Genomic DNA, 22,814 nt, shown 5'->3' with positions numbered 1-22,814 from the left:
TGAAGGTCTCGTTCTCTAGGAAGCTGGAGGTGAGGATACTGAGAAGGTCATTGAGTCCATAGCGGACCAGCCAACCGACGCCACAAGACTCTGGATGTACAGAATCTCCCGCTGGTCCACCTGAGACCAGAAATCAGTGAAGGCTGGTGTTACTATGAATCAGAAGGGCAAGCCCGGGAATTTCCCCACTTTTTGTAAACAACATTTGCCCCCATTTCAAAAAAAACTCAAGCGTTAACACAAAACACTGAACATCAGAACTTTAGTCATCAACGAACACTTCACACGAGTTGCTTCTTCCGCTGGAGAATATCTGTCGTTGTTATTCAGAATATAAACATATGTATTAATGCATGTCTATGTACTCAGCTGTAGAGAGTGTGACCTGAGGCCTTATCCAATCAAAAACACTGTAGAGAGTGTGACCTGAGGCCTTATCCAATCAAAAACACTGTAGAAAGTGTGACCTGAGGCCTTATCCAATCAAAAACACTGTAGAGAGTGTGACCTGAGGCCTTATCCAATCAAAAACACTGTAGAGAGTGTGACCTGAGGCCTTATCCAATCAAAAACACTGTAGAGAGTGTGACCTGAGGCCTTATCCAATCAAAAACACTGTAGAGAGTGTGACCTGAGGCCTTATCCAATCAAAAGCACTGACCACGCTTCCCGTAAAGGCCAAACAACATTTTGTTTCGGCTTGAATTGGAATTTATATCCTGTGGAGTTTCCTTCTGTTTGTTTCTCACCGTAAATATTGTTTTACTGAACATATTAATCACAATATACTTTCCCAAACAGTGCAAGAAGAGTCTTATTTTGTCTTCTTGTATAAACTACTGCGGCCATACAGTACCAGTCAAAGGTTTGTACACACCTACTCATTCCAAGGTTTTTATTACTATTTTTTACATTGTAGAACAATAGTGAAGACGTCAAAACTATGAATACATATGGAGTCATGTCGTAATCAATAAAGTGTTAAACAAATCAAAATATAATTTTGATTTTAGATTCTTCAAAGTAGCCACGGATGACAGCTTTAGACACTTTTGGCCTCTTCTCTTTACTGTTTGTATCAAGTGTCCCAGAGTAGGAGTGCTGATCCAGGATCTGTCTATGATATGATCTGTCTAGGATGACCACAACAGTGAATCAACCCACTCAGGTGACGCACCCCCTGCAGGGACGGCATGAGAGAGCCCCAGTAAGCCAGTGACTCAGCCCCTGTAATAGGGTTAGAGGCAGAGAATCCCAGTGGAAAGAGGGGAACCGGCCAGGCAGAGACAGCAAGGGCGGTTCGTTGCTCCAGAGCCTTTCCGTTCACCTTCCCACTCCTGGACCAGACTACACTCAATCATATGACCCACTGAAGAGATGAGTCTTCAGTAAAGACTTAAAGGTTGAGACCGAGTTTGCGTCTCTGACATGGGTAGGCAGACCGTTCCATATAAATGGAGCTCTATAGGAGAAAGCTCTGCCTCCAGCTGTTTGCTTAGAAATTCTAGGGACATCATATTAATTAGGAGGAGTGCTGATCCAGGATCTGTCTATTTAATCATATTAATTGTGATCTAAAAGGCAAAACATATCCTTTACTCCAACTCAGTTGTAGAAATATGGGCCCTGGTCTCCCCTGTCCAAATAATCAAATAATCTTATTCATTATGAACACTCATCCGAAATCAGCAGGTTCTGGTTAGTTGTTAGGTTCTGCTCTTACCATGGTCTGTGTGAAGGAAGAGATGTCAACAGTGAAATTATCAGCCAGCACTGTCACCAGTCTGCCTAGTTTTGGTCGACGAATCACGTTGAAGGTAATGGTGCGGTTGGATGTGTCGCTCTTGTCATTGGTCAACGCCTGCAGGTCCTCCTTGGTGATTGGTGTAGTAGAGCCTGTTTATGGTGAAACAATATCGGTAAATAAAATGCTCCAACATATGGACCCATTGAGGATGTAACCATGGCGCCGGAGAAGAAGGCTGACATTTTATTTATTCCCCAACAGATTGTTTTTATGATGTTTGTAATTAATTTTTTTGTGTGATGTTTGTAAGTAATTTTTTTGTGATGTTTGTAAGTTATTTTTTCTATGATGTTTGTAAGTTATTTTTTTTGTGATGTTTGTAAGTTATTTTTTTTGTGATGTTTGTAAGTTATTTTTTTTGTGATGTTTGTAAGTTATTTTTTTTGTGATGTTTGTAAGTTATTTTTTCTATGATGTTTGTAAGTTATTTTTTTTTGTGATGTTTGAAAGTTATTTTTTTTGTGATGTTTGAAAGTTATTTTTTTTTGTGATGTTTGTAAGTTGTTTTTTTTTGTGATGTTTGTAAGTTGTTTTACTTATTTTGTACATAATGTTGCCGCTAATCGTCTGTTAATAAAAAAATAAAACTGAAACCGAAAATAACTGCTGGACATCAGGACTGCGATTACTGACCACGGACTGGCAGAATCCTTTTTTTCCTTTAACGAGTCTGACGAGCCCAACGTGAATTATATTCTGCTTTCTCAGGCCCAGATCCCCTGTGATTTGTGTGAAGATGGGGCCAGAGGGCGGGGCTGCCATCTGAGAATTCGTAGGCGATCGAATAAAAAACCATTCTGCTAGCAAACTTGCAATCTTTGGAGAATAAAATCGATGACCTACGCGGAAGATTAAACTTCCAACGGGACATTCGAAACTGTAACATCTTATGCTTCACTGAGTCTGGGCTGAACGACGAAACTATCAACATACAGCTGGCTGGTTATACGCTGTACCGGCAGGATAGAACAGCGGCGTCTGGTTAGAGGGGCGGCAGACTATGTATTTTTGTAAATAACAGCTGGTGCACGATATCTAAGGAAGTCTCGAGCTATTGCTCGCCTAAGGTAGAGTATCTCATGATAAGCTGTAGACCACACTATCTACCAAGAAAATTTTAATCTGTATTTTTCGTAGCTGTTTACATACCACCACAGTCAGAGGCTGGCACTAAGACCACACTCAATGAGCTGTATTCCGCCATAAGCAAACAGGAAAACGCTCACCCAGAGGCGGAGCTCCTAGTTGCCGGGGACTTTAATGCAGGGAAACTTAAATCCGTTTTATCAAATTTCTATCAGCATGTTAAAAGTGCAACCAGAGGGAAAACAACTCTGAACCACCTTTACTCCACACACAGAGACGCAAAGCTCTCCCCCGCCCTCCATTTGGCAAATCTGACCATAATTCTATCCTCCTGATTCCTGCTTACAAGTAAAAATTAAAGCAGGAAGCCCCAGTGGCAGATCAATAAAAAAGTGGTCAGAAGAAGCAGATGCTAAGCTACAGGACTGTCTGCTACACAGACTGGAATATGTTCCAGAATTCCTACGATGGCATCAATAAGTGCATCGATGACGTCGTCCCCACAGTGACCCTCAAAGTACATACCTGAACCAGCTGCCGCTGTCAATGAGCGGGACTCTAACCCGGAATTTTATAAGAAATCCCTCCGACAAACCATCAAACAGGCAAAGCTTCAATAGAGGACAAAGGTTGAATCCTACTACACTGGCTCTGACGATCGTCGGATGTGGCAGGGCTTGCAAACCATTACAGAGTACAAAGGGAAACACAGCCGAGAGCTGCCCAGCGACACGAGCCTACCAGACGAGCTAAACTACTTCAATGCTCGCGTTGAAGCAAATAACACTGAAACATGCAGCCGATGTGAATAAGACCTTTAAACAGGTCAACATTCACAAGGCCAGACGGATTACCAGGATGTGTACTGCAACACCATCATTAAGGTTACCGATGACACAATAGTGGTAGGCCTGATCACCGACAACGACTTGACAGCCTACAGGGACGAGGTCGGAGACCTGGCGGTGTGGTGCCAGGACAACAACCTCTCCCTCAACGTGATCAAAACAAAGGAGATGATTGTGGACAACAGGAAAAAGCAACCGGAAGGTTGCAAGTTCAAAACCCCGAGCTGACAAGGTACAAATCTGTCGTTCATACTGCCCCTGAACAGGCAGTTAACCCACTGTTCCTAATGACAGTCATTGAAAATAATGATTTGTTCTTAACATAATGACTTGATACATAATTAAATAAATAAAATAATGACATAATGACACATAATGATACATAATGACACATAATGACACATAATGACACATAATGATACATAATGACACATAATGATAATGACATAATGATACATAATGACACATAATGACATAATGACACAAATGATACATAATGATACATAATGACACATAATGATAATGATACATAATGATACATAATGACACATAATGACACATAATGATACATAATGATACATAATGACACATAATGATACATAATGACACATAATGATACATAATGATACATAATGACACATAATGACACATAATGATACATAATGATACATAATGATACACATAATGACAAATGATACATAATGATACACACATAATGACACATAATGATACATAATGATACATAATGATACATAATGACACATAATGACACATAATGATACATAATGATACATAATGATACATAATGATACATAATGACACATAAAGCCTTTACAGTAAACAGATGCTGGGTAGCTACAGTGCCTTCGTATACATAAAGCCTTTACAGTAAACAGATGCTGGGTAGCTACAGTGCCTTCGTATACATAAAGCCTTTACAGTAAAAACAGATGCTGGGTAGATGCTGGCCTTTACAGTAAACAGATGCTGGGTACAGTGCCTTCGTATACATAAAGCCTTTACAGTAAACAGATGCTGGGTAGCTACAGTGCCTTACATAAAGCCTTTACAGTACATAAAGCCTTTACAGTAAACAGATGCTGGGTAGCTACAGTGCCTTACATAAAGCCTTTATACATAAACAGTGCCTTTACAGTAAACAGATGCTGGGTAGCTACAGTGCCTTCGTATACATAAAGCCTTTACAGTAAACAGATGCTGGGTAGCTACAGTGCCTTCGTATACATAAAGCCTTTACAGTAAACAGATGCTGGGTAGCTACAGTGCCTTCGTATACATAAAGCCTTTACAGTAAACAGATGCTGGGTAGCTACAGTGCCTTCGTATACATAAAGCCTTTACAGTAAACAGATGCTGGGTAGCTACAGTGCCTTCGTATACATAAAGCCTTTACAGTAAACAGATGCTGGGTAGCTACAGTGCCTTCGTACATAAAGCCTTTACAGTAAACAGATACAGTGCTGGGTATACATAAAGCTTCGTATACATAAAGCCTTTACAGTAAACAGATGCTGGGTAGCTACAGTGCCTTCGTATACATAAAGCCTTTACAGTAAACAGATGCTGGGTAGCTACAGTGCCTTCGTATACATAAAGCCTTTACAGTAAACAGATGCTGGGTAGCTACAGTGCCTTCGTATACATAAAGCCTTTAAACAGATAAAGTGCAGCCTTTATAAACAGATGCTGGGTAGCTACAGTGCCTTCGTATACATAAAGCCTTTACAGTAAACAGATGCTGGGTAGCTACAGTGCCTTCGTATACATAAAGCCTTTACAGTAAACAGATGCTGGGTAGCTACAGTGCCTTCGTATACATAAAGCCTTTACAGTAAACAGATGCTGGGTAGCTACAGTGCCTTCGTATACATAAAGCCTTTACAGTAAACAGATGCTGGGTAGCTACAGTGCCTTCGTAAAGTATTCAGATGCTGGGTAGCCTGCTTGACTTTTTTTTCCACATTTTAGTTAGGTTACAGCCTTATTCTAAAATATATATATAGTTTTTAATTTCCCCCTCATCAATATACACACAATAGCCCATAATGACATCACAATACCCCATAATGACACCACAATACCCCATAATGACATCACAATACCCCATAATGACACCACAATACCCCATAATGACATCACAATACCCCATAATGGCATTTTAGCTGATATCACATTTACATAAGTATTCAGACCATTTACTCAGTACTTTGTTGAAGAACCTTTGACAGCGATTACAGCCTCGAGTCTTCTTGGGTATCACGCTACAAGCTTGGCACACCTGTATTTGAGGAGTTTCTCCCATTCTTCTCTGCAGATCCTCTCAAGCTCTGTCAGGTTGGATGGGGAGCATTGCTGCACAGCTATTGTCAGGGCTCTCCAGAGATGTTTGATAGGGTTCAAGTCTGGGCTCTGGCTGGGCCACTCAAGAAAATTCAGAAACTTGTATTGTGCTTTGTGTTGTAGTCCTGTTGGTAGGTGAACCTTCGCTCCAGTCTGAGGTTCTGAGCGCTCTGGAGCAGGTTTGCATCAATGATGTCTTTGTACTTTGCTCATATTTGCCTCGATCCTGACTAGTCTCCCAGTCTCCATGCTGCCACCACCATGCTTCACCGTAGGGATGGTGCCAGGTTTCCTCCAGAAGTGACGCTTGGCATTCAGGCCAAAGAGTTCAATCTTGGTTTCATGAGACCAGAGAATTTTGTTTCTCATGGTCTGAGAATCCTTTAGGTGCCTTTTGGCAAACTCCAAGCAGGCTGTCATGTGCCTTTTACTGAGGAGTGGTCTCTGGGTCATTGTCCTGTTGGAAGGTGAACCTTCGCCCCAGTCTGAGGTCCTGAGCACTCTGGAGCAGGTTTTCATCAAGTATCTCTCTGTGCCTTGCTCTGTTCATCTTTCCTTTGATCCTGACTAGTCTCCCAGTCCCTGCCGCTGATAAACATCCTCACAGCATGATGCTGCCACCGCCATGCTTCACCATAGGGATGGTGTCAGGTTTCCTCTAGACGTGACACTTCGCATTCAGGCCAAAGAGTTCAATCTTGGTTTCATGAGACCAGAGTGGGTTGTCATGTGTCTTTTACTGAGGAGTGTCTTCCGTCTGACCACTTTATCATAAAGGCCTGATTGGTGGAGTGCTGCAGAGATGGTTTTCCTTGAAGTTTCTCCCATCTCCACAAATGAACTCTAGAGCTCTGTCAGAGTGACCATCTGGTTCTTGGTCACCTCCCTGACCAAGGCCCTTCCCCCCCAATTGCTCAGTTTGGGCAGGCAGCCAGCTCTAGGAAGGGTCTTGGTGGTTCTAAACTTCTTCCATTTAAGAATGATGGAGGCCACTGTGTTCTTGGGGATCTTCAGTGCTGCAGAAATGTTTTGGTAGCCTTCCCCAGATCTGTGCCTCGACACAAACCTGTCGTCTCGGAGCTCTACAGACAATTCCTTCAACCTCGTGGCTTGGATTTTTGCTCTGACATCCGCTGTCAACTGTGGGACCTTTTATAGACAGGTGTGTGCCTTTCCAAATCATGTCCAATCAATTGAATTTACAGGTGGACTCCAATCAAGTTGAAGAAACATCTCAAAGATGATCAATGGAAACAGGATGCACCTGAGCTCAATGTCGAGTCTAATAGCAAAGAGTCTGAATACTTATGTAAATCAGGTATTTCTGTTTTACTTTTTTTTTTACATTTGCAAAAATTCTCAAAAACCTGTATTCACTTTGTAATTATGGGGTATTGTGTGAATCCATTTTAGGCTTTAATAAAATCAAAATGTGGATAAAGTCAAGGGGTCTGAATGTCACAACAACTTTGGGGTTTGAAAATATACATTTTATGTGGATCTTCTGAAGGGAAGCCATAGTTATGGTCATTGTTATATAGCCTCATATATATATATATATATATATATATATATATATATATATATATATATATATATATATATATATATATATATATATATATATATATATATATATACTTATAGCCTTATATATACTCCCAATACGTCAAAGTGTTTTCCAAATGTGTAGGTTTACTTTTATTACGGGTGAACCTCGTCATGATCTCAACACTTCAAAATCAAAAACAACGATCCAGTTTTTAAAATGTGTGGTGGTATTGAGTGTCCTCATGTAAGTTATCCTCCGAAGGCTGTGCTGAACATATCGCTGTGCACCGTGTGATAAACAGACAAGAGGGAAAACTCTTTTGATCTTTAAAAAAACACTGTGGTACATGACGCCACAAACACATTTTGGAGCCTTGTGATATAAACAAGTCATATAACAGTCACCCTACTTACACCCTACACCTAACACCCTACACCTAACACCCTACACCTTACACCCTACACCTAACACCCTACACCTAACACCCTACACCTAACACCCTACACCTAACACCCTACACCTAACACCCTACACCTAACACCCTACACCTAACACCCTACACCTTACACCCTACACCTTACACCCTACACCCTACACCTAACACCCTACACCTTACACCCTACCCTACACCTACACCCTACACCCCTACACCCTACACCCTACACCTTACACCCTACATCTTACACCCTACACCCCACCTACACCTACACCCTACACCCTACACCTACACCTTCCACACCCTACACCTTCCACCCTACACCCTACACCTACACCTTACACCCTTACACCCTACACACTACACCCTTACACCCTACACACTACATCTTACACCTTACACCCTACACTCTACACCTTACACCCTACACCTTACACCTAAACCTTACATATACACCCTACACCTGCACCTTACACCCTACACCTTCCACCCTACACCTTCCACCCTACACCTTCCACCCTACACCCTACACCTTACACCCTACACACTACACCTTACACCCTACACACTACATCTTACACCTTACACCCTACACCTACACCTTACACCCTACACCCTAAACCCTACATATTACACCCTACACCCTACACCCTTCTACTAAACCCTACATATTACACCCTACACCCTACTACAGCCTTCTACTGAGAGAAGTACTTACACCCTACACCCTACTACAGCCTTCTACTGAGAGAAGTACTTACACCCTACACCCTACACCCTACTACAGCCTTCTACTGAGAGAAGTACTTACACCCTACACTCTACACCCTACTACAGCCTTCTACTGAGAGAAGTACTTAAACCCTACACCCTACACCCTACTACAGCCTTCTACTGAGAGAACTGAGAGAAGTACTTACACCCTACACCCTACTACAGCCTTCTACTGAGAGAAGTACTTACACCCTACACCCTACACCCTACTACAGCCTTCTACTGAGAGAAGTACTTACACCCCTACACCCTACTACAGCCTTCTACTGAGAGAAGTACTTAAACCCTACACCCTACTACAGCCTTCTACTAAACAGAGAGGAGTGAAGAGCAAACAGTCTGCCCCTCCTCCTCCTCCTCCTCCTCCTCCTTCCTCCCGGTCCTCTCCAGGGACACTTCTTTCTAAATGGACGAAGAAGAAGAGGAAGAGGAGGAGGTCTACATTTTTCTTCGTCGTTCATGTGCAGACATGTGAAAATGTGCTCGTGTCCCTCAGTCTGCTGTTTCCCTCGCATAAGTATGTTTATAGTGTGTGTGTGGCCTCTTTCGATACAAGCAGTACACTGCAACAAGGAGAAATACACAACCACATCTAGATCAACACTATTGTCTGCTTTAGCTATAAAAAAACAGAGAAGACAGGCTATTTCTGACCATGGTTGTTATACAGGAACTAAATGTAGACCACCTACAAGGATGGGACCTTTGAAGAGCACATCATGTTCTGCTTTAGTGCGTCATGAGGAGTTTCAATCACTGCACCTAGTTAAACACACTTTTGAAAATCAAAACTCCAATATGAATGACATACCTATCCCAATCAGTACACCGTGAGTGGAGTCAGTAGCAGAGTGGAGTCAGTAGGTAGCAGAGTGGAGTCAGTAGCAGAGTGGAGTCGGTAGCAGAGTGGAGTCAGTAGGTAACAGAGTGGAGTCAGTAACAGAGTGGAGTCGGTAGCAGAGTGGAGTCGGTAACAGAGTGGAGTCGGTAGGTAACAGAGTGGAGTCAGTAACAGAGTGGAGTCGGTAGCAGAGTGGAGTTGGTAGCAGAGTGGAGTCGGTAACAGAGTGGGAGTCGGTAACAGAGTGGAGTCAGTAGCAGAGTGGAGTCGGTAGCAGAGTGGAGTCGGTAGGTAACAGAGTGGAGTCAGTAGCAGAGTTGAGTCGGTAGCAGAGTGGAGTCAGTAGCAGAGTGGAGTCGGTAGCAGAGTGGAGTCGGTAGGTAGAGTGGAGTCAGTAACAGAGTGGAGTCAGTAGGTAACAGAGTGGAGTCAGTAACAGAGTGGAGTCGGTAGCAGAGTGGAGTCAGTAGCAGAGTGGAGTCGGTAGCAGAGTGGAGTCGGTAACAGAGTGGGTCAGTAGCAGAGTGGAGTCAGTAGGTAACAGAGTGGAGTCAGTAGCAGAGTGGAGTCAGTAGGTAACAGAGTGGAGTCAGTAGGTAACAGAGTGGAGTCGGTAACAGAGTGGAGTCAGTAGGTAACAGAGTGGAGTCAGTAGCAGAGTGGAGTCAGTAACAGAGTGGAGTCGGTAGCAGAGTGGAGTCAGAGTGGAGTCGGTAGCAGAGTGGAGTCAGTAGGTAACAGAGTGGAGTCAGTAGCAGAGTGGAGTCGGTAGCAGAGTGGAGTCAGTAACAGAGTGGAGTCAGTAGCAGAGTGGAGTCGGTAGCAGAGTGGAGTCTGTAGCAGAGTGGAGTCGGTAACAGAGTGGAGTCTAGCAGAGTGAGTCGGTAGCAGAGTGGAGTCGGTAGCAGAGTGAGTCAGTAACAGAGTGGAGTCAGTCAGAGTGGTCGACAGAGTGGAGTCTGTAGCAGAGTGGAGTCAGTAACAGAGTGGAGTCAGTCAGTGGAGTCGGTAGCAGAGTGGAGTCGGTAACAGAGTGGAGTCGGTAGCAGAGTGGAGTCAGTAACAGAGTGGAGTCAGTAACAGAGTGGAGTCGGTAGCAGAGTGGAGTCGGTAACAGAGTGGAGTCTAGCAGAGTGGAGTCGGTAACAGAGTGGAGTCTGTAGCAGAGTGGAGTCGGTAACAGAGTGGAGTCCCAGAGTGGAGTCAGTAACAGAGTGGAGTCAGTAACAGAGTGGAGTCGGTAGCAGAGTGGAGTCGGTAGCAGAGTGGAGTCAGTAACAGAGTGGAGTCAGTAACAGAGTGGAGTCAGTAGCAGAGTGGAGTCGGTAAGAGAGTGGAGTCGGTAGCAGAGTGGAGTCGGTAGCAGAGTGGAGTCAGTAACAGAGTGGAGTCGGTAGCAGAGTGGAGTCGGTAACAGAGTGGAGTCGGTAGCAGGTGGAGTCGGTAACAGAGTGGAGTCGGTAGCAGAGTGGAGTCGGTAACAGAGTGGAGTCAGTAGGTAGCAGAGTGGAGTCGGTAGCAGAGTGGAGTCCGTAGCAGAGTGGAGTCGGTAGCAGAGTGGAGTCTGTAGGTAACAGAGTGGAGTCGGTAACAGAGTGGAGTCGGTAACAGAGTGGAGTCTGTAGCAGAGTGGAGTCGGTAACAGAGTGGAGTCAGTAGGTAGCAGAGTGGAGTCGGTAGGTAACAGAGTGGAGTCGGTAACAGAGTGGAGTCGGTAACAGAGTGGAGTCAGTAGGTAACAGAGTGGAGTCGGTAGGTAACAGAGTGGAGTCGGTAACAGAGTGGAGTCGGTAACAGAGTGGAGTCTGTAGCAGAGTGGAGTCGGTAACAGAGTGGAGTCAGTAGCAGAGTGGAGTCGGTAACAGAGTGGAGTCAGTAGCAGAGTGGAGTCGGTAACAGAGTGGAGTCAGTAGCAGAGTGGAGTCAGTAGCAGAGTGGAGTCAGTAGCAGAGTGGAGTCAGTAGCAGAGTGGAGTCAGTAGGTAGCAGAGTGGAGTCAGTAGGTAGCAGAGTGGAGTCAGTAGGTAGCAGAGTCAGTAGGTAACAGAGTGGAGTCGGTAACAGAGTGGAGTCGGTAACAGAGTGGAGTCAGTAGGTAGCAGAGTGGAGTCAGTAGGTAACAGAGTGGAGTCGGTAACAGAGTGGAGTCAGTAGCAGAGTGGAGTCAGTAGGTAGCAGAGTGGAGTCAGTAGGTAACAGAGTGGAGTCAGTAGCAGAGTGGAGTCGGTAACAGAGTGGAGTCAGTAGGTAACAGAGTGGAGTCGGTAACAGAGTGGAGTCAGTAGCAGAGTGGAGTCGGTAACAGAGTGGAGTCGGTAGCAGAGTGGAGTCTGTAGCAGAGTGGAGTCGGTAGCAGAGTGGAGTCAGTAGGTAACAGAGTGGAGTCAGTAACAGAGTGGAGTCGGTAGCAGAGTGGAGTCAGTAGGTAACAGAGTGGAGTCGGTAACAGAGTGGAGTCAGTAGCAGAGTGGAGTCAGTAGCAGAGTGGAGTCAGTAGCAGAGTGGAGTCAGTAACAGAGTGGAGTCGGTAGCAGAGTGGAGTCTGTAGCAGAGTGGAGTCGGTAACAGAGTGGAGTCAGTAACAGAGTGGAGTCAGTAGGTAACAGAGTGGAGTCAGTAGGTAACAGAGTGGAGTCAGTAGCAGAGTGGAGTCAGTAGGTAGCAGAGTGGAGTCGGTAACAGAGTGGAGTCAGTAGCAGAGTGGAGTCAGTAGGTAACAGAGTGGAGTCGGTAACAGAGTGGAGTCGGTAGCAGAGTGGAGTCAGTAGCAGAGTGGAGTCAGTAGGTAACAGAGTGGAGTCGGTAACAGAGTGGAGTCAGTAGGTAACAGAGTGGAGTCAGTAACAGAGTGGAGTCGTAACAGAGTGGAGTCAGTAGCAGAGTGGAGTCAGTAGGTAGCAGAGTGGAGTAGCAGAGTGAGTCGGTAACAGAGTGGAGTCGGTAGCAGAGTGGAGTCAGTAGGTAACAGAGTGGAGTCGGTAACAGAGTGGAGTCAGTAGCAGAGTGGAGTCAGTAGGTAACAGAGTGGAGTCGGTAGCAGAGTGGAGTCAGTAGGTAGCAGAGTGGAGTCAGTAGCAGAGTGGAGTCAGTAGCAGAGTGGAGTCGGTAGCAGAGTGGAGTCGGTAGCAGAGTGGAGTCGGTAACAGAGTGGAGTCGGTAGCAGAGTGGAGTCGGTAACAGAGTGGAGTCGGTAGCAGAGTGGAGTCAGTAGGTAACAGAGTGGAGTCAGTAGCAGAGTGGAGTCAGTAGGTAGCAGAGTGGAGTCGGTAACAGAGTGGAGTCAGTAGGTAACAGAGTGGAGTCAGTAGCAGAGTGGAGTCAGTAGCAGAGTGGAGTCAGTAGCAGAGTGGAGTCGGTAGGTAACAGAGTGGAGTCAGTAGCAGAGTGGAGTCAGTAGGTAACAGAGTGGAGTCAGTAGCAGAGTGGAGTCAGTAGGTAGCAGAGTGGAGTCGGTAGCAGAGTGGAGTCGGTAGCAGAGTGGAGTCAGTAGCAGAGTGGAGTCGGTAACAGAGTGGAGTCGGTAACAGAGTGGAGTCGGTAACAGAGTGGAGTCGGTAACAGAGTGGAGTCGGTAACAGAGTGGAGTCAGTAACAGAGTGGAGTCAGTAGGTAGCAGAGTGGAGTCAGTAGCAGAGTGGAGTCGGTAGCAGAGTGGAGTCGGTAGCAGAGTGGAGTCAGTAGCAGAGTGGAGTCAGTAGCAGAGTGGAGTCAGTAGCAGAGTGGAGTCAGAGTGGAGTCGGTAGCAGAGTGGAGTTGGTAGCAGAGTGGAGTCGGTAGCAGAGTGGAGTCAGTAGGTAGCAGAGTGGAGTCGGTAGCAGAGTGGAGTCAGTAGGTAACAGAGTGGAGTCGGTAGCAGAGTGGAGTCAGTAACAGAGTGGAGTCAGTAACAGAGTGGAGTCAGTCGGTAGCAGAGTGGAGTCGGTAGCAGAGTGGAGTCAGTAGGTAGCAGAGTGGAGTCGGTAGCAGAGTGGAGTCGGTAGCAGAGTGGAGTCGGTAGCAGAGTGGAGTCGGTAGCAGAGTGGAGTCGGTAACAGAGTGGAGTCAGTAACAGAGTGGAGTCAGTAACAGAGTGGAGTCGGTAACAGAGTGGAGTCGGTAGCAGAGTGGAGTCGGTAGCAGAGTGGATTCAGTAACAGAGTGGAGTCAGTAACAGAGTGGAGTCAGTAGGTAGCAGAGTGGAGTCAGTAGGTAGCAGAGTGGAGTCAGTAGGTAGCAGAGTGGAGTCAGTAGGTAGCAGAGTGGAGTCAGTAGGTAGCAGAGTGGAGTCAGTAGCAGAGTGGAGTCGGTAACAGAGTGGAGTCGGTAGCAGAGTGGAGTCGGTAGCAGAGTGGAGTCAGTAGGTAGCAGAGTGGAGTCGGTAACAGAGTGGAGTCGGTAGGTAACAGAGTGGAGTCAGTAGCAGAGTGGAGTCAGTAGGTAACAGAGTGGAGTCGGTAGCAGAGTGGAGTCGGTAGCAGAGTGGAGTCAGTAGGTAACAGAGTGGAGTCAGTAACAGAGTGGAGTCAGTAACAGAGTGGAGTCGGTAGCAGAGTGGAGTCAGTAGCAGAGTGGAGTCAGTAGGTAACAGAGTGGAGTCGGTAACAGAGTGGAGTCAGTAGCAGAGTGGAGTCAGTAGCAGAGTGGAGTCAGTAGCAGAGTGGAGTCAGTAACAGAGTGGAGTCGGTAGCAGAGTGGAGTCTGTAGCAGAGTGGAGTCGGTAACAGAGTGGAGTCAGTAACAGAGTGGAGTCAGTAGGTAACAGAGTGGAGTCAGTAGGTAACAGAGTGGAGTCAGTAGCAGAGTGGAGTCAGTAGGTAGGAGTGGAGTCGGTAACAGAGTGGAGTCAGTAGCAGAGTGGAGTCAGTAGGTAACAGAGTGGAGTCGGTAACAGAGTGGAGTCGGTAACAGAGTGGAGTCAGTAGCAGAGTGGAGTCAGTAGGTAACAGAGTGGAGTCGGTAACAGAGTGGAGTCGGTAGCAGAGTGGAGTCAGTAGGTAACAGAGCTGAGTCAGTAACAGAGTGGAGTCTGTAGCAGAGTGGAGTAGGTAACAGAGTGGAGTCAGTAGCAGAGTGGAGTCAGTAGGTAGCAGAGTGGAGTCAGTAGCAGAGTGGAGTCGGTAACAGAGTGGAGTCGGTAGCAGAGTGGAGTCAGTAGGTAACAGAGTGGAGTCGGTAACAGAGTGGAGTCGGTAGCAGAGTGGAGTCAGTAGGTAACAGAGTGGAGTCGGTAGCAGAGTGGAGTCAGTAGGTAACAGAGTGGAGTCAGTAGCAGAGTGGAGTCAGTAGCAGAGTGGAGTCGGTAGCAGAGTGGAGTCGGTAGCAGAGTGGAGTCGGTAACAGAGTGGAGTCGGTAGCAGAGTGGAGTCGGTAACCGAGTGGAGTCGGTAGCAGAGTGGAGTCAGTAGGTAACAGAGTGGAGTCAGTAGCAGAGTGGAGTCAGTAGGTAGCAGAGTGGAGTCGGTAACAGAGTGGAGTCAGTAGGTAACAGAGTGGAGTCAGTAGCAGAGTGGAGTCAGTAGCAGAGTGGAGTCAGTAGCAGAGTGGAGTCGGTAGGTAACAGAGTGGAGTCAGTAGCAGAGTGGAGTCAGTAGGTAACAGAGTGGAGTCAGTAGCAGAGTGGAGTCAGTAGGTAGCAGAGTGGAGTCGGTAGCAGAGTGGAGTCGGTAGCAGAGTGGAGTCAGTAGCAGAGTGGAGTCGGTAACAGAGTGGAGTCGGTAACAGAGTGGAGTCGGTAACAGAGTGGAGTCAGTAACAGAGTGGAGTCAGTAGGTAGCAGAGTGGAGTCAGTAGCAGAGTGGAGTCGGTAGCAGAGTGGAGTCGGTAGCAGAGTGGAGTCGGTAGCAGAGTGGAGTCAGTAGCAGAGTGGAGTCAGTAGCAGAGTGGAGTCGGTAACAGAGTGGAGTCAGTAGCAGAGTGGAGTCAGTAGGTAACAGAGTGGAGTCGGTAGCAGAGTGGAGTCGGTAGCAGAGTGGAGTCAGTAGGTAACAGAGTGGAGTCAGTAACAGAGTGGAGTCAGTAACAGAGTGGAGTCGGTAGCAGAGTGGAGTCAGTAGCAGAGTGGAGTCAGTAGGTAGCAGAGTGGAGTCGGTAACAGAGTGGAGTCAGTAGCAGAGTGGAGTCAGTAGGTAACAGAGTGGAGTCAGTAGCAGAGTGGAGTCAGTAGGTAACAGAGTGGAGTCGGTAACAGAGTGGAGTCGGTAGCAGAGTGGAGTCAGTAGGTAACAGAGCTGAGTCAGTAACAGAGTGGAGTCTGTAGCAGAGTGGAGTCAGTAGGTAACAGAGTGGAGTCAGTAGCAGAGTGGAGTCAGTAGGTAGCAGAGTGGAGTCAGTAGCAGAGTGGAGTCTGTAACAGAGTGGAGTCGGTAGCAGAGTGGAGTCAGTAGGTAACAGAGTGGAGTCGGTAACAGAGTGGAGTCGGTAGCAGAGTGGAGTCAGTAGGTAACAGAGTGGAGTCGGTAGCAGAGTGGAGTCAGTAGGTAACAGAGTGGAGTCAGTAGCAGAGTGGAGTCAGTAGCAGAGTGGAGTCGGTAGCAGAGTGGAGTCGGTAGCAGAGTGGAGTCGGTAACAGAGTGGAGTCGGTAGCAGAGTGGAGTCAGTAACAGAGTGGAGTCGGTAGCAGAGTGGAGTCAGTAGGTAACAGAGTGGAGTCAGTAGCAGAGTGGAGTCAGTAGGTAGCAGAGTGGAGTCGGTAACAGAGTGGAGTCAGTAGGTAACAGAGTGGAGTCAGTAGCAGAGTGGAGTCAGTAGCAGAGTGGAGTCAGTAGCAGAGTGGAGTCGGTAGGTAACAGAGTGGAGTCAGTAGCAGAGTGGAGTCAGTAGGTAGCAGAGTGGAGTCAGTAGCAGAGTGGAGTCAGTAGGTAGCAGAGTGGAGTCGGTAGCAGAGTGGAGTCGGTAGCAGAGTGGAGTCAGTAGCAGAGTGGAGTCGGTAACAGAGTGGAGTCGGTAACAGAGTGGAGTCGGTAACAGAGTGGAGTCAGTAACAGAGTGGAGTCAGTAGGTAGCAGAGTGGAGTCAGTAGCAGAGTGGAGTCGGTAGCAGAGTGGAGTCGGTAGCAGAGTGGAGTCGGTAGCAGAGTGGAGTCAGTAGCAGAGTGGAGTCAGTAGCAGAGTGGAGTCGGTAACAGAGTGGAGTCAGTAGCAGAGTGGAGTCAGTAGGTAACAGAGTGGAGTCGGTAGCAGAGTGGAGTCGGTAGCAGAGTGGAGTCAGTAGGTAACAGAGTGGAGTCAGTAACAGAGTGGAGTCAGTAACAGAGTGGAGTCGGTAGCAGAGTGGAGTCAGTAGCAGAGTGGAGTCAGTAGGTAACAGAGTGGAGTCGGTAACAGAGTGGAGTCAGTAGCAGTGGAGTCAGTAGCAGAGTGGAGTCAGTAGCAGAGTGGAGTCAGTAACAGAGTGGAGTCGGTAGCAGAGTGGCAGTGGAGTCGGTAACAGAGTGGAGTCAGTAACAGAGTGGAGTCAGTAGGTAACAGAGTGGAGTCAGTAGGTAACAGAGTGGAGTCAGTAGCAGAGTGGAGTCAGTAGGTAGCAGAGTGGAGTCGGTAACAGAGTGGAGTCAGTAGCAGAGTGGAGTCAGTAGGTAACAGAGTGGAGTCGGTAACAGAGTGGAGTCGGTAACAGAGTGGAGTCAGCAGAGTGGAGTCAGTAGGTAACAGAGTGGAGTCGGTAACAGAGTGGAGTCGGTAACAGAGTGGAGTCAGTAGGTAACAGAGTGAGTCAGTAACAGAGTGGAGTCTGTAGCAGAGTGGAGTCAGTAGGTAACAGAGTGGAGTCAGTAGCAGAGTGGAGTCAGTAGGTAGCAGAGTGGAGTCAGTAGCAGAGTGGAGTCGGTAACAGAGTGGAGTCGGTAGCAGAGTGGAGTCAGTAGGTAACAGAGTGGAGTCGGTAACAGAGTGGAGTCGGTAGCAGAGTGGAGTCAGTAGGTAACAGAGTGGAGTCGGTAGCAGAGTGGAGTCAGTAGGTAACAGAGTGGAGTCAGTAGCAGAGTGGAGTCAGTAGGTAACAGAGCTGAGTCAGTAACAGAGTGGAGTCTGTAGCAGAGTGGAGTCAGTAGGTAACAGAGTGGAGTCAGTAGCAGAGTGGAGTCAGTAGGTAGCAGAGTGGAGTCAGTAGCAGAGTGGAGTCGGTAACAGAGTGGAGTCGGTAGCAGAGTGGAGTCAGTAGGTAACAGAGTGGAGTCAGAGTGGAGTCGGTAGCAGAGTGGAGTCAGTAGGTAACAGAGTGGAGTCAGCAGTGGAGTCAGTAGGTAACAGAGTGGAGTCAGTAGCAGAGTGGAGTCAGTAGCAGAGTGGAGTCGGTAGCAGAGTGGAGTCGGTAGCAGAGTGGAGTCGGTAACAGAGTGGAGTCGGTAGCAGAGTGGAGGTCCGGTAACAGAGTGGAGTCAGTAGGTAACAGAGTGGAGTCAGTAGCAGAGTGGAGTCAGTAGGTAGAGTGGAGTCGGTAACAGAGTGGAGTCAGTAGGTAACAGAGTGGAGTCAGTAGCAGAGTGGAGTCAGTAGCAGAGTGGAGTCAGTAGCAGAGTGGAGTCGGTAGGTAACAGAGTGGAGTCAGTAGCAGAGTGGAGTCAGTAGGTAACAGAGTGGAGTCAGTAGCAGAGTGGAGTCAGTAGGTAGCAGAGTGGAGTCGGTAGCAGAGTGGAGTCGGTAGCAGAGTGGAGTCAGTAGCAGAGTGGAGTCGGTAACAGAGTGGAGTCGGTAACAGAGTGGAGTCAGTAACAGAGTGGAGTCAGTAGGTAGCAGAGTGGAGTCAGTAGCAGAGTGGAGTCGGTAGCAGAGTGGAAGCAGAGTGGAGTCGGTAGCAGAGTGGAGTCGGTAGCAGTGGAGTCAGTAGCAGAGTGGAGTCGGTAACAGAGTGGAGTCAGTAACAGAGTGGAGTCAGTAACAGAGTGGAGTCAGTAACAGAGTGGAGTCGGTAACAGAGTGGAGTCAGTAACAGAGTGGAGTCGGTAACAGAGTGGAGTCGGTAGCAGAGTGGAGTCAGTAGGTAGCAGAGTGGAGTCAGTAGGTAGCAGAGTGGAGTCAGTAGCAGAGTGGAGTCGGTAACAGAGTGGAGTCAGGTAGCAGAGTGGAGTCAGTAGGTAGCAGAGTGGAGTCGGTAACAGAGTGGAGTCGGTAGGTAACAGAGTGGAGTCAGTAGCAGAGTGGAGTCAGTAGGTAACAGAGTGGAGTCGGTAGCAGAGTGGAGTCGGTAGCAGAGTGGAGTCAGTAGGTAACAGAGTGGAGTCAGTAACAGAGTGGAGTCAGTAACAGAGTGGAGTCGGTAACAGAGTGGAGTCGGTAGCAGAGTGGAGTCAGTAGCAGAGTGGAGTCGGTAACAGAGTGGAGTCGGTAACAGAGTGGAGTCAGTAGCAGAGTGGAGTCAGTAGCAGAGTGGAGTCAGTAGGTAACAGAGTGGAGTCGGTAACAGAGTGGAGTCGGTAACAGAGTGGAGTCGGTAACAGAGTGGAGTCGGTAGGTAACAGAGTGGAGTCGGTAGGTAACAGAGTGGAGTCGGTAGCAGAGTGGAGTCTGTAGCAGAGTGGAGTTGGTAGCAGAGTGGAGTCGGTAGCAGAGTGGAGTCAGTAGCAGAGTGGAGTCGGTAGCAGAGTGGAGTCAGTAGCAGAGTGGAGTCGGTAGCAGAGTGGAGTCAGTAACAGAGTGGAGTCAGTAACAGAGTGGAGTCAGTCGGTAGCAGAGTGGAGTCGGTAGCAGAGTGGAGTCAGTAGGTAGCAGAGTGGAGTCGGTAACAGAGTGGAGTCGGTAGCAGAGTGGAGTCGGTAGCAGAGTGGAGTCGGTAGCAGAGTGGAGTCGGTAACAGAGTGGAGTCAGTAACAGAGTGGAGTCAGTAACAGAGTGGAGTCGGTAACAGAGTGGAGTCGGTAACAGAGTGGGTCGGTAGCAGAGTGGAGTCAGTAACAGAGTGGAGTCAGTAACAGAGTGGAGTCAGTAGGTAGCAGAGTGGAGTCAGTAGGTAGCAGAGTGGAGTCAGTAGGTAGCAGAGTGGAGTCAGTAGGTAGCAGAGTGGAGTCAGTAGCAGAGTGGAGTCGGTAACAGAGTGGAGTCGGTAGCAGAGTGGAGTCGGTAGCAGAGTGGAGTCAGTAGGTAGCAGAGTGGAGTCGGTAACAGAGTGGAGTCGGTAGGTAACAGAGTGGAGTCATTAGCAGAGTGGAGTCAGTAGGTAACAGAGTGGAGTCGGTAGCAGAGTGGAGTCGGTAGCAGAGTGGAGTCAGTAGGTAACAGAGTGGAGTCAGTAACAGAGTGGAGTCAGTAACAGAGTGGAGTCGGTAGCAGAGTGGAGTCAGTAGCAGAGTGGAGTCAGTAGGTAACAGAGTGGAGTCGGTAACAGAGTGGAGTCAGTAGCAGAGTGGAGTCAGTAGCAGAGTGGAGTCAGTAGCAGAGTGGAGTCAGTAACAGAGTGGAGTCGGTAGCAGAGTGGAGTCTGTAGCAGAGTGGAGTCGGTAACAGAGTGGAGTCAGTAACAGAGTGGAGTCAGTAGGTAACAGAGTGGAGTCAGTAGGTAACAGAGTGGAGTCAGTAGCAGAGTGGAGTCAGTAGGTAGCAGAGTGGAGTCGGTAACAGAGTGGAGTCAGTAGCAGAGTGGAGTCAGTAGGTAACAGAGTGGAGTCGGTAACAGAGTGGAGTCGGTAACAGAGTGGAGTCAGTAGCAGAGTGGAGTCAGTAGGTAACAGAGTGGAGTCGGTAACAGAGTGGAGTCGGTAGCAGAGTGGAGTCAGTAGGTAACAGAGCTGAGTCAGTAACAGAGTGGAGTCGGTAGCAGAGTGGAGTCAGTAGGTAACAGAGTGGAGTCAGTAGCAGAGTGGAGTCAGTAGGTAGCAGAGTGGAGTCAGTAGCAGAGTGGAGTCGGTAACAGAGTGGAGTCGGTAACAGAGTGGAGTCGGTAACAGAGTGGAGTCGGTAGCAGAGTGGAGTCTGTAGGTAACAGAGTGGAGTCGGTAGCAGAGTGGAGTCAGTAGGTAACAGAGTGGAGTCAGTAGCAGAGTGGAGTCAGTAGCAGAGTGGAGTCGGTAGCAGAGTGGAGTCGGTAGCAGAGTGGAGTCGGTAACAGAGTGGAGTCGGTAGCAGAGTGGAGTCGGTAACAGAGTGGAGTCGGTAGCAGAGTGGAGTCAGTAACAGAGTGGAGTCAGTAACAGAGTGGAGTCGTCGGTAGCAGAGTGGAGTCGGTAGCAGAGTGGAGTCAGTAGGTAGCAGAGTGGAGTCGGTAACAGAGTGGAGTCGGTAGCAGAGTGGAGTCGGTAGCAGAGTGGAGTCGGTAGCAGAGTGGAGTCGGTAACAGAGTGGAGTCAGTAACAGAGTGGAGTCAGTAACAGAGTGGAGTCGGTAACAGAGTGGAGTCGGTAGCAGAGTGGAGTCGGTAGCAGAGTGGAGTCAGTAACAGAGTGGAGTCAGTAACAGAGTGGAGTCAGTAGGTAGCAGAGTGGAGTCAGTAGGTAGCAGAGTGGAGTCAGTAGGTAGCAGAGTGGAGTCAGTAGCAGAGTGGAGTCGGTAACAGAGTGGAGTCGGTAGCAGAGTGGAGTCGGTAGCAGAGTGGAGTCAGTAGGTAACAGAGTGGAGTCGGTAACAGAGTGGAGTCGGTAGGTAACAGAGTGGAGTCAGTAGCAGAGTGGAGTCAGTAGGTAACAGAGTGGAGTCGGTAGCAGAGTGGAGTCGGTAGCAGAGTGGAGTCAGTAGGTAACAGAGTGGAGTCAGTAACAGAGTGGAGTCAGTAACAGAGTGGAGTCGGTAACAGAGTGGAGTCAGTAGCAGAGTGGAGTCAGTAGGTAACAGAGTGGAGTCGGTAACAGAGTGGAGTCAGTAGCAGAGTGGAGTCAGTAGCAGAGTGGAGTCAGTAGCAGAGTGGAGTCAGTAACAGAGTGGAGTCGGTAGCAGAGTGGAGTCTGTAGCAGAGTGGAGTCGGTAACAGAGTGGAGTCAGTAACAGAGTGGAGTCAGTAGGTAACAGAGTGGAGTCAGTAGGTAACAGAGTGGAGTCGGTAACAGAGTGGAGTCAGTAGCAGAGTGGAGTCAGTAGGTAGCAGAGTGGAGTCGGTAACAGAGTGGAGTCGGTAACAGAGTGGAGTCAGTAGCAGAGTGGAGTCAGTCGGTAGCAGAGTGGAGTCGGTAGCAGAGTGGAGTCAGTAACAGAGTGGAGTCAGTAACAGAGTGGAGTCAGTCGGTAGCAGAGTGGAGTCGGTAGCAGAGTGGAGTCAGTAGGTAGCAGAGTGGAGTCGGTAACAGAGTGGAGTCGGTAGCAGAGTGGAGTCGGTAGCAGAGTGGAGTCAGTAGCAGAGTGGAGTCGGTAACAGAGTGGAGTCAGTAACAGAGTGGAGTCGGTAACAGAGTGGAGTCGGTAACAGAGTGGAGTCAGTAACAGAGTGGAGTCGGTAACAGAGTGGAGTCAGTAGGTAGCAGAGTGGAGTCAGTAGGTAGCAGAGTGGAGTCAGTAGGTAGCAGAGTGGAGTCAGTAGGTAGCAGAGTGGAGTCAGTAGGTAGCAGAGTGGAGTCAGTAGCAGAGTGGAGTCGGTAACAGAGTGGAGTCGGTAGCAGAGTGGAGTCGGTAGCAGAGTGGAGTCAGTAGGTAGCAGAATGGAGTCGGTAACAGAGTGGAGTCGGTAGGTAACAGAGTGGAGTCAGTAGCAGAGTGGAGTCAGTAGGTAACAGAGTGGAGTCTGTAGCAGAGTGGAGTCGGTAGCAGAGTGGAGTCAGTAGGTAACAGAGTGGAGTCAGTAACAGAGTGGAGTCAGTAACAGAGTGGAGTCGGTAACAGAGTGGAGTCGGTAGCAGAGTGGAGTCAGTAGCAGAGTGGAGTCTGTAACAGAGTGGAGTCGGTAACAGAGTGGAGTCAGTAGCAGAGTGGAGTCAGTAGCAGAGTGGAGTCAGTAGGTAACAGAGTGGAGTCGGTAACAGAGTGGAGTCGGTAGCAGAGTGGAGTCAGTAGGTAGCAGATTGGAGTCAGTAACAGAGTGGAGTCGGTAGCAGAGTGGAGTCAGTAGGTAGCAGAGTGGAGTCAGTAACAGAGTGGAGTCGGTAACAGAGTGGAGTCGGTAACAGAGTGGAGTCGGTAACAGAGTGGAGTCAGTAACAGAGTGGAGTCAGTAGCAGAGTGGAGTCAGTAGCAGAGTGGAGTCAGTAGGTAGCAGAGTGGAGTCGGTAACAGAGTGGAG

General features: G+C 48.1%; 1 protein-coding gene across 1 annotated transcript in view; it reads right to left on the bottom strand.

Moving 5' to 3' along the window:
* Positions 1–15: 15 nt before the first annotated feature.
* LOC124023947 (chondroitin sulfate proteoglycan 4-like) overlaps positions 16–22,814 on the bottom strand; it is a 35,327-nt gene continuing 12,528 nt past the window's right edge. Inside the window, exons 3-4 of the mRNA XM_046338113.1 lie at positions 1,724–1,896; positions 16–120 (exon numbers count right to left, since the gene is read on the bottom strand). Of these exons, the coding sequence (XP_046194069.1) occupies positions 16–120; positions 1,724–1,896 (278 nt within the window). The remainder of the gene's footprint in view (positions 121–1,723; positions 1,897–22,814) is intronic.

The sequence above is a fragment of the Oncorhynchus gorbuscha genome, unplaced genomic scaffold (assembly GCF_021184085.1).
Source record: "Oncorhynchus gorbuscha isolate QuinsamMale2020 ecotype Even-year unplaced genomic scaffold, OgorEven_v1.0 Un_scaffold_1732, whole genome shotgun sequence".
Taxonomy (NCBI): domain Eukaryota; kingdom Metazoa; phylum Chordata; class Actinopteri; order Salmoniformes; family Salmonidae; genus Oncorhynchus; species Oncorhynchus gorbuscha.
This window is presented reverse-complemented; position numbering and strand designations above follow the sequence as displayed.